We start from the raw sequence: 11090 nt of genomic DNA, 5'->3' as shown, positions 1-11090 counted from the left end.
CGCCTGGGAGCGCGAGGGCGTGAGGTTTCCGAGCGTGCGCAGTGGGTTCGTCGGCCCGGACCCTTCGACTTAGCGGGGCGGGGGCGACGGTGAGATGGGGGCAGCGGCCGCGGAAGCGGACCGGACTCTCTTTGTGGGCAACCTTGAAGCTAAGGTGACAGAAGAGATCCTCTTCGAGCTTTTCCACCAGGTGAGCGGCTGGCCCCGTTTCCTTTCGTTTTCCGGCTCGCGTGGGGCCGGGCCCAGCGGCCGTCGCCGCTGTCTTCGCGCGAGCTTGGCGGTGGCTCCGAGCCCCCGACGGGTGGCGCTTTTCGGGGCGAGGCCCTCGCGGGGAATCGCGTCGTTAGAAGAACTCCGGTTAGGTGGGGCCGAGAGCGACGGCTAACGGCGACGGAGGAATCCTCCGTCAGGCATACTCGTGGCGAAGATTCGGGTTCTTAGACTTAGGGAAACCCTGGTGGTGCAATGGTTAAGAGCTGCGGTTGCCTAGCAAAAGGGCGGCAGATCGAACCCACCAGGCACTCGTTGGAAACTGTGGGGCAGTTCTGCTCTGTCCTGTGGGGTCACTATGAGTCGGAGGCGTTTGGGTTTCATTAAGAGAAATACTTGTGAGTTCTTCGCTGGGCAGTGCTTTCTCTCTTCTTCCTTTCCTCTTTTTCCCTTTAGGGTAATTTGTCTTTAGCTGATCTTCCCACGGGCTGATAAGTTATATTTCAATATCTTTGTCAGTCACTGTTTCTTTTTAACTTAAGTTCCCTATAAAATCGCAGTGTTGCTTAAGTATTTTAAATAGACTCAGTAAAACTCCGTAGAAAAGCAGCAGTGCAGCGTTTCTGTATGTTAAAAAGTATTCCATTCCACCCACCCCCATACCCAGTATCTGGTAATGTCTGATTAATCGATAAAAAACGCGAATTTTTAGCCCAAGAAAATCACTTCTTCTTTCTTTTGAAAAACGGAAATTTCCATGTGGGAGCAAATGTTGGATGATTGTCACCTTGTTAAAAATTCGCACTGTAGATTCAGTTAGTTTCCCCAGTTTCTTGTGGGCTGCCTCCCCAAATAAGTTAGTCGAATTTTCAGTCATAACTGGGGGATTTTTACTCCAACCAAGATGGAAATCCTTGTGGATCTCTTTCTCCCTCTTTTTTTAAAGTTACTGTTACTTTTCTGTTGCTTTTAAACTTTGTTGACTCTCTTATTTGCAAAATTTGAATATTTTTATATTGCCCATTTACATTCGAACACTTATTTGTTTGCTTATAGGCTGGGCCAGTAATAAAAGTAAAAATCCCAAAAGATAAGGATGGTAAACCAAAGCAATTTGCATTTGTGAATTTCAAACATGAAGTATCCGTCCCTTATGCAATGAATCTGCTTAATGGAATCAAACTTTTTGGAAGGCCCATCAAAATTCAGTTTAGATCAGGTAACTATTCAGTGATGTTTTAAGGGGGATTTTGTTTGCTTCTTTGGTTTTTGTTTTGAATTTCATTGTTCGGTTTTAAAAAAAGTCTCTCTTCGGGGCAAAAATATTTTCTTAAGCTTTTTCTAATAGCAAACTTTATACTTCCTTGAAAATGAGTAACATTAACAATGTGGATTATAAACATTGTAATTTTAAAACCACAGTTAAAATTTCAGCTTGGGTTAGTGAAAAGAACATAGCTTTATTGTTAAGACTTTGACTTAGACTATCTGAAAGGAGCAGGGTTATTTTCTGAAAATACGTTTCCTGGCTGCTTTGTAATTTACTTCTACAGATTTTTGATTTTTGAAAATGTGAGGATGAAATTTGCCATTTATTCAGTCATTGTCTGGTACCTTGTTTGGTATCTTTGTTTTGGATACCTGGTATTATGCATTTATAATTCTCATTAATCAAACTGCAAACTAGTCTACTACAGTTTGAGGTTGTTTTCCCTTTCAGCTTATGTCTTATATTTTTGGAGTGATTTAGGGTGGGGGAGACAATCTCAAGTTAAATTTTCTATCAAGAAGAATTTTTCACATTATTTCATTTTAGGCAGTAGCCATGCCCTGCAGGATGTCAGTATGCCACATTCCCAGTATCACGGTGGGAATTCAAGCCCTACTGCTACTCCCACATCTCCTAGCAGGTAATATGTCTCACCTATTAATATATATCGGGAATTTTCTTAGGTAGTGATCTCATAATGCATAATGAGTGAATAGCTTCCTTCTTTATGCTCCTCTATCTCGTAACTCTTCTGCTGTATTACATGTCACATTGAATTATAGTTTATGTGTATCTATTCTAAGGGGGAATATAGACAGAATACACATGATATATAGGCTTCTTATAGTAGAGAGATATTTATATGTATTTTTTCATATATAAGGACATATGCCCATACCCACATGTACCCAAAATTTCTCAAAACATTACCTACCCTTACTACTTGCAGTGCACTCTGGTATTTTCTATTTTATTTCGTCTCTTAAAGGTTTAAATTAATTTCATAACCACTAATTGGCTGTTTTTTGTGGTTTAAAAAAATAATGATTAGTAGACAGACGATTGGACTAAGAGTTTGTAGAATTGGATTCTAGATCTGCCTGTACAATTAATTGTGTAACCTTGAGCTAGTCTTATATCCCTGATCCTATTCTTTGATTTGGAAGAACAAGAAGTTGAATTAAATGATCTGTAAAATTCCTTCCAGCTACAGAGAGTTAGAGAAGATACCGTATTTACTTAAATAATTTTGTTTGCTTTGGGGTGGCTGATATTTTACCAGGAACAATTTTTCCCTGGTAACATCCACAGTACTGTTACTGGGCTTCGTTCAAGAATGATTTAACAAGCACCTGCCGTGTGTCAGGTTCTTTGCTAAGTCCTTTGCATATACTATTTATTCCTCACAGTAGTCTTATGAGTTAGGGATTATTATGACCATCTTATATGTGAAGAAGAGCTGATAAGCAGTGGGACTGGGATTCAAACCCAGATAGTATGGTAGAGCCCAGTTACTATAATGTAGTGTTTCAACCAAAACTGAACCCTTTACCATCGAGTTGATGCTGAATCATAGCGACCCCACAGGACAGAGTGGAACACCCCTAGGATTCCCAAGGAGCGACTGGTGGATTCAAACTGCTGACCTCTTGGTTAGCAGCCAAGCTTTTAACTACTGCGCCACCAGCGTTCCATATGTATTGACTCGCGGAGCTTAAAGTTTAGATGAAGACGCATGCATGTTTCTGTGACAACCTGTTTATTTACTGTAATAAGTTCTCTGAAGAAGCAGTAGAGAGTGCTTTGAGAAAGTTTTAACAGGAGAGACTTAAAGAAGATGGATGTGGAAACCGAAAGAGGCCAGTATACCTAGAACATAATGAAGATAAAGGTGATATCGATCAAGTAGATACAGGCCAGATAATACAGTGTCTTTTTTACAGAACATAGTCAAGATACTGAGATTTTACCCTAAGAACAGTAGGAAGACACTGTAAGGTTTTAAGCAGGGTAGTTTCAGGAACAGGTTTATATTTTAAGAAGTTTTTGGTCTCAGTGGAAGAATGGATTGGAGGGAAAAAGATTGAAAATGGACAGCTGTTTTTTAGGAACCAGTACAGGTGAGGTTGGTGGTTTGGATTAGGGTGGGGCCAAGAGCCGAAAAGAAGTGATGATATTGGAAAGTGGAATTATAAACAAGCAATAGTGCAAAAAAGGTACCCTCTTAGTATCCTCACTTGCCAGCTAAAATTAATGGTTTTTAAACTATTCTTATTAAGGTGGGAATTCAGGACATCTCCAACCACTTTCATGGAACTTTCAGAGGTGATTTAGGTGGAGAATTAAAAACAGGTTTGTTTCGGGTTTTTTCCCCTCAATTTCTAAAAAAAAAAAAAAATATATATATATATATACAAGTAAATAGTTCTAATGAAAGGCTAGTGTGTTTATCTTTCTTTTACTGTTTTTATAATACGTATAAAATTGTATTCTTTTCTCCTTTAGCATACAGGTATATAAACTGCTCTAAGAATACCCCAAATATAAAGATACAAACTATAAAACAAGTCAGTTATTTGATTTCAAAAGTATATTTTGAAATAAAATTAATTTGTTAAAACACTTTGTAAATGAGTTTTTCTGTAAAGCAAGGTACCTCTTTAGGAAATGAGGAATAAGGTTTATTTAAAACCTTAAAATCAGTATCCTATGTATGCTACAAAACTCCTAGCTCCTTAAGTCCCAAAACCTCTTTCCTGTCTCAGTAAATGGAATCACTATCTACCCAGTTGCTCAAGCCAAAAATCTAGATTTTATCCTTTATTTCTTGTTTTCCACATCCCTTGTATCTAATCAATCAAATCCTTTTAGTTTTATTTCTCAGTCTAGGCCTTTGTAGTGCCTGGATTGACTTTTTTTTTCTCCCTGTAAAGGGCCCAGTATTTCAGACTTTGGAGGCCATACAGTCTCTGTCGCAAGTACTCAACTACGCTGCCTAGAACTAAAGTAGCCGTGGATCATACATAACCAAAGATCATGACTTTTCCAATAAAATTGTATTTACAAAAACAGGCAGCAGGCGGGGTTTGGCCTACAGGCTGTAGTTCGTTCACCTCTGCACTAGTCCTTCCCTCAGCTGGGAATGTACTACCTCCAGGTAATCTTATTATTCAGGTCTTACTTCATATGTTTTCTTATTTAGAAAGGCCATCTCTGACTAACCAAGCTAAAAAAGGACCCCCTCTTTCTCTTACCTCCAGTTGCTTTTTATATTATACATTATAACACTTGTAACCATGTGAAATTATCTTGTCTATATCTATAACCCAGCTCCATGAGAGCAGGTACCTTTCCTGTCTTGTTTATTCCCAGCTTTGGGAACTGTGTCTTGCTCATGGTTGGTATTCAGTGAATATTTTTTGGATGAATGATTATTTGTTGGTTTTCTTATTTTTAGCAGGTATGAAAGGCCCATGGATAACATGATTCCATCAGCACAGACAATTCAGAGATCGTTTTCTTCTCCAGAAAATTTTCAGAGACAAGCAGTGGTAGGCTGGTTTTTCAGCTTTTGAGTTCCTAAGTTGAAATATTCATATTCTGTCAGATAACTGTTGCTTTTAATTAACTTTGTTAAGTTCAGGTTTAATTCCTTAAACTGTAAGAAGCAAATTAACTTTTTAAATTAAGTATTAAGTTAACTGTTTCTTAAATTTTAGTTAAACTAGCATGATTTTTGTAGATCACTCTTTAATTTTCACTTAACTGAAATATACGCTTAAAAAATTCAAGATAATAAGAAGTAGAACTTCATTTCACATTTGTATTCCTTTTTTCAACCACTGTTTATATGTGTGTGTGTGTTTACAAACAATGGAGACTTATTCTCTGTTCTTGCAGCCTATGCTGAGTGACTTCTCATAATAAGCTCTTTTTAGTACTTTAGTATACTGAAGTCTTGTAGACCAGCGCCTTCTTGACTTTCCACTTTTCTGAAACAGTGTCACTTTGAGACTATGCTTAACATCTTAGCTATCTGTTAACTGCTTCATCTTTGTCTCAAGTTTCCAAGTCCTTCATTTTTTTCTTTGCAGTAGTTCTTGCATTCATTTCTTTATTTTCTCTACTTAAACCATGATCTTGTCTAGTGGTACTCAGGTTTTTGTATTTCACAGATCTAAAAAAAGAAAAAAAAAAAAAAACAGAAGAGTGAAATAAAATTGACAGAATAGTATAAAAGGGTGTCAATATTTTATATGTATGGTTAATTTTTCTTGTTTTGCCGTAGGCCATTTAAAAATCATAGCAGACTAATGCAGATCTTTAGGATAGAATTTGAGAACCACTGATCTAGTTTATTATCACTTGCCTGTATTTTTCCCTCATTAGTCCATCTTGCACACCATTTCTAAATTAGCATTATAATCCTGTTTTGCTTATCTTCCTTGCACATAGACTCCCCTTGTTGGCAGGGTAAACACAGAATTCTCTAGCCTGGTTCTTAAATACTCAGGAGCCCAACTCCAGTGAACCTTTCTAGCCTTACCTTCCATTAGTCATTGCTTGTAAGATCTATAACCTGTCTCAGCCAGAATCACTTGCTATTCTGTGAAGCTGTCCTGTCTTTTCCTGTTATTTTTAATATGCCTCCCCCTTAAAATATTGTCCTTACATATCCCATCCATTCACGAAGTCTTTGCTAATGATACTTTGTTCCTGGTTCTTTATATGTTCATCATTCAGAGATTTGTATTATAGTCATTTTGTATGACTTTGTCCCATCTGAGCTTTATTCTTGAGGGCAAGCAGTATATTTATGTATTAAAATCTTGTAACTACACATTGGAGTGAATTAAGGTGTTGTACTGTACTACTTTTGGTCATATCTAACTTAGGATCTGTCTTGGTAACCTAGTGCTGCTATATCAGAATTACCACAAGTGGACGGCTTTAACAAAGAGAAATTTATTCTCTCACAATCTAATGGGTTACAAGTCCAAATTCAGGGCGTCAGCTCCAGGGGAAGGCTTTCTCTCTCTTCCAGCTCTGGAGGAAGGTCCTTGTCCTCAATCTTCCCCTGGTCAAGGAGCTTCTCAGGAGTAGGGACATGCTCTGCTCTTGATGCTGCTTTCTTGGTGGTATGAGGTCTTCAACTCTGCTTGCTTCTCTTTCCCTTTATCTCTTGAGAGATAAAAGGTGGTGCGGGCCACACCCCAGGGAACCTCTCTTTACATTGGATAAGGGAGGTGACCTGAGTAAGGGTGGCCGTTACAATGCCACCCTAATCCTCTCAACATAAAATTACAATCACAAAATGGAGGACAACTACACAACACTGGGAATCATGGCCTAACCAAGTTGATACACATGTTTTTGGGGGGACATAAGTCAATCCATGACATTCCCACCCTTTGGCCCCCCCCAAAAAAATCACATCCTTGCAACATGCAAAACATATTCATCCCATCATATCATAGCAGATGTCTTAACTCCAAGTCCAAAATCCAAAAATTACTCTTCATCTGTGAAATGTAGAATACAAGTTATCCGCTTCCAAAGGTACAGTAGTAGAACAGGTACGAGTTAGACATTTCCATTACCAGTGAGAGAAACTGGAGAGAAAGAAGGCATAGCACGCACTGAGCAAGTCAATAGAAAGCATTACATTAGTCCTCAAAAAGCTTTGAAAATAATCTTCTTTTCTCTGAGACAATTGACATAATAACTCTGCCTTCCAGCCTCTAGGTGTTGGCCACATTCTTCAGATTCTGCGTGGAGGACACCCCCCCCCCACCCCCCCGCTTCAGCTCTGCCTTCCAGGCCCACTGGGACAGTGACTGCTCTCTTAGCTTTAGGCACTACATTCTCTTAGTCCATCTGAGTGGTGACTCTACCCTTAGAAACACCAGAGGCCATGACTTCACCGTTTGAAACACCTGAGGTCACAGCTATACCTTCTGAGACCTGAGGCGGCTTGGCTTCTTGTGTGCCTTGTCTCTAGGGCTTCTTGGCTTCTTGGGGATGAGGCTTCTTGGGGCTCACACGCGCATCTGCCCTGTTGGGGCAAATGTTCCAAAGCTCAGTGGCTCCACCGAGACGTGCCTGGAGGCACCCTACTCTGCCAGGAAGCCTCCTGCGCACAGGCACTGAGCTCCGTGGGTTGGCAAGCCTGGCTCTATTAAGTGCCCAGAGGTTGGGCACCCCACTCTGCCAGGAAGCCTCCTGCGCACAGGCACTGAGCTCCGTGGGTTGGCAAGCCTGGCTCTATTAATAAGTGCCCAGAGGTTGGGCACCCCACTCCGCCAGGAAGCCTCCTGCACACAGGCACTGAGCTCCGTGGGTTGGCAAGCCTGGCTCTATTAATAAGTGTCCAGAGGTTGGGCACCCCACTCTGCCAGGAAGCCTCCTGCGCACAGGCACTGAGCTCCGTGGGTTGGCAAGCCTGGCTCTATTAATAAGTGTCCAGAGGTTGGGCACCCCACTCTGCCAGGAAGCCTCCTGCACACAGGCACTGAGCTCCGTGGGTTGGCAAGCCTGGCTCTATTAATAAGTGCCCAGAGGTTGGGCACCCCACTCCACCAGGAAGCCTCCTGCGCACAGGCATGCAGCTCTTTCGCTCCATGGGTTGGCTCCAGCGCTGTCTTGTGCCAGCCTCCTGGTCTGCTGCTGCCGCTTCTCTGCAGCTGCAGGTTCTCTTCTGCGCTGGTCCTCTGCCTCTGTCGCTCCTCTGTCTGTTCACAGTTTCAAAACCACTTCCACATTTTAGGTATCTGTTAGAGCACCGCCTCCCCCCCCCCCCAACTCCTGGTACCAAATTCTGTCTTGGTCATCTAGTGCTACTATAACAGAAATACCCCAAGTGCATGGCTTTCACAAAGAGAAATTTATTCTCTCACAATCTGATGGATTACAAGTCCAAATTCAGGGCGTCAGCTCCAGGGGAAGGCTTTCTCTCTCTGTAAGCTCTGGAGGAAGGTCTTTGTCCTCAATCTTCCCTGGGTCGAGGAGCTTCTCTGGCGTAGGGACCCCAGGTTCAAAGGACACACTCTGCTCCTGGTGCTGCTTTCTTGGTGGTATGAGGTCCCCAGCTCTCTGCTTGCTTCCCTTTCCTTTTATCTCTTGAGGGAAAAAAGATGGTACAGGCCACGCCCCAGGGAAACTCTCTTTGCACTGGATCAGGGAGGTGACCTGAGTAAGGGTGGTATTACAATCCCACCCTAATCCTCTTAACATGAAATTATAATCACAAAATGGAGGACAGCCACATAATACTGGGAAATAAGGCCTAACCAAGTTGATACACACGTTTTTGGGGGGACATAATTCAATCCATGACAGGACCCATCTAGGCAAGAGTGATTTTGCTTTTTTATTATTTAGTATTATTTTATTTTTCATATGCGTTGTTAACTCTAACCATATACATACTGGCTTTGATAATCTAGAAATACTTGTGGTTAACTTTTCTTTCTTTTTCTCCTCCCTCAGATGAAAAATGTTTTGAGACACATGTCATGTGGTGGGAAATTTGGTTCTATACAGCTGGACCAGCCAGGATTCTCCCCAACAATTCAGCCACATAATCATTCTCCTAACCAGCCTTCAAGCTCCCAGTGGCGCCAAGATACATCATCATCCCAGCGTAAAGTTAGACATAATTCTCATCCCTATGTAGCAGATAGACATTATAGTCGTGAACACTGTTACGCCGATCACGGGTCTGACCATCATTACAGAGGAAGCAGAGAAGATTTCTTTTATGAAGATAGGAATCACGATGGCTGGAGTCATGACTATGATAACAGAAGAGACAATAGTAGAGATGGAAAATGGCGCTCATCTCGACACTAACAAGTGTTAAAAGGACATTTTCTTTTTGTAGGTTCATTTTAGGCCCTTTTGGCTAAATTGATCTGGAAGAGTTTTGTTGAAAAACAGTGCAGAGCACCTTTACAAGTTGCCACATCTCTTTAAAAATTTTTTTAAACCCATAACTACAGTTTAATAACAGAAATGAGAAGAATTGTGGTTCCGGTTTTATTACATTAATAACCTTTCACCTCAGGGTTTTATGCAGAAGAAAGTGTCACAATTCCTAATCATTTAGACAGTTTAGAAAAAGGTGAATTGTACAGTTTAGTTGTATTATAAATCAAATATTTTAATTATTTGTAATCCTTTTGTATTGCAAGAAATTTCTTGCTAGTGTATCAGATTTGGGTGTGTATAATAGAAAATATCCAAGTTGATAGTCTGACTTGGCTAACGGTATTTTGTTAATAAATTAAAAGATAAAACTTTTCAGTGATTCATTTTGCTAGCATTATATTTGAGGAAGCTTATTGGTAAAGTTTGGGGATCAATCATATTGTTTGACCTCTTAGACAAGTATAAAAATTCAATAATATGTTCTTTTGAGCTTTACCCTAATTGAAAAATACAAGTGTAAATTTGTACATAACATTGTTTCACTGTAAAATATAGGATTTGTTAATTAAATCATGTTTGATATATGGCTAAAGTCACTCAGAGGTTAAATGTCTCTAGATATGTGTTTTTTACATCGAGAAAACAGTATTTAAATTCCCTTTTCCAAGAAGAAAAAACTTGTCGATGCATAGTCATAAAATGGTAAAATGTTTTACTGAAAGTATGCTTTTTTGGTGGAAAAGATTCATGAAGCCTTTAACTACATGGTCTCTGCTGCTCAAACTTTAAAAATTTTAATATTTTCAAAATGCCCAGGGCATGTGTATAAGGACACATTTTATTATAAAGATTGTGCAGGTTGCTTTTCTGTTTGAACATTTGAAAAAATTTAGTCTTAAATATTTCCTGGTTTTAAAATTTTTCAATCTTGTTTGATAACACTTTTGTGTATCTAGATGATTGATAACTGTTTACCTTTCATTACGGAATATGACTTGTTTATAAAAATTTATTTGTTGAGAACTCTGGATCCTTTTTAATACTGACAATGGCATTTGTATTATGTTGCTTTTTAATATATTTAAAATTAAACATCCAAAGGAGGGTTCTGTCTCATTTTTAAAATCATGAACTTCAGAGACATTTTATATAAAAAGCAATTTAAAAAAATTGTTTTTAATTGTACTTTGGATAAAGGTTTACAGAGCAAACTAGTTTCTTATTAAACAATACACATACTGTTTCATAGCATTGGTTGCCAACCCCATAACATGTCAACACTCTCCTCTTCACGACCTTGGGTTCCCCATTACCAGCTTTCCTACCCCCTTCTGCCTGCTTGTCCTTGCCTCTGGGCCGGTAAGCACAATTAGTCTTGTTTTGTTTAATTGGTCTGTTTAATCTTTGTCTGAAGGAAGAACCTCAGGAGTGACTTCATTACTGAGCTATAAGGGTGTCTGGGGCCATACTCTCAGGATTTCTCCATTCTCTGTCAGACCAGTAAGTCTTTTTGTGTGTGTGTGAGTTAAAATTTTGTTTTACATTTTTCTCCAGGTCTGTCTGGGACCCTCTATCTTGATCCCTGTCAGAGAAGTCGGTGGCGGTAGCTGAGCACCATCAAAAAGCAGTATTTTTCATTCAGGGATTGGCTGGGTGTTCACAATGTTCCTTAACTTGGAAC

The 11090-nt window shown here is 39.9% G+C and overlaps 1 protein-coding gene across 8 annotated transcripts; it reads left to right on the top strand.

The window, feature by feature from the left end:
• The first annotated feature begins 27 nt into the window (after positions 1-27).
• On the top strand, positions 28-10509 carry RBM7 (RNA binding motif protein 7). 8 transcript variants are annotated; one of them, XM_003418214.4, is made up of 5 exons: positions 28-190; positions 1267-1429; positions 2027-2120; positions 4941-5031; positions 8969-10509. In XM_003418214.4, exons 1-5 carry the CDS (start codon positions 95-97, stop codon positions 9329-9331), a joined length of 807 nt encoding a protein of 268 aa, XP_003418262.1. In that variant the 5' UTR covers positions 28-94; the 3' UTR covers positions 9332-10509. The 8 variants fall into 8 exon arrangements, with proteins under 8 accessions (XP_003418262.1, XP_010596194.1, XP_023413925.1 ...); XM_010597892.3 differs by having other exon boundaries at positions 4938-5031; XM_023558157.2 differs by lacking the exon at positions 1267-1429 and having other exon boundaries at positions 77-190.
• Positions 10510-11090: the final 581 nt, after the last annotated feature.

The sequence above is a fragment of the Loxodonta africana genome, chromosome 15 (genome assembly GCF_030014295.1).
Source record: "Loxodonta africana isolate mLoxAfr1 chromosome 15, mLoxAfr1.hap2, whole genome shotgun sequence".
Taxonomy (NCBI): domain Eukaryota; kingdom Metazoa; phylum Chordata; class Mammalia; order Proboscidea; family Elephantidae; genus Loxodonta; species Loxodonta africana.
The sequence above is the reverse complement of the archived record's forward strand: the minus strand, read 5'-3'. Positions and strand labels throughout refer to the sequence as shown.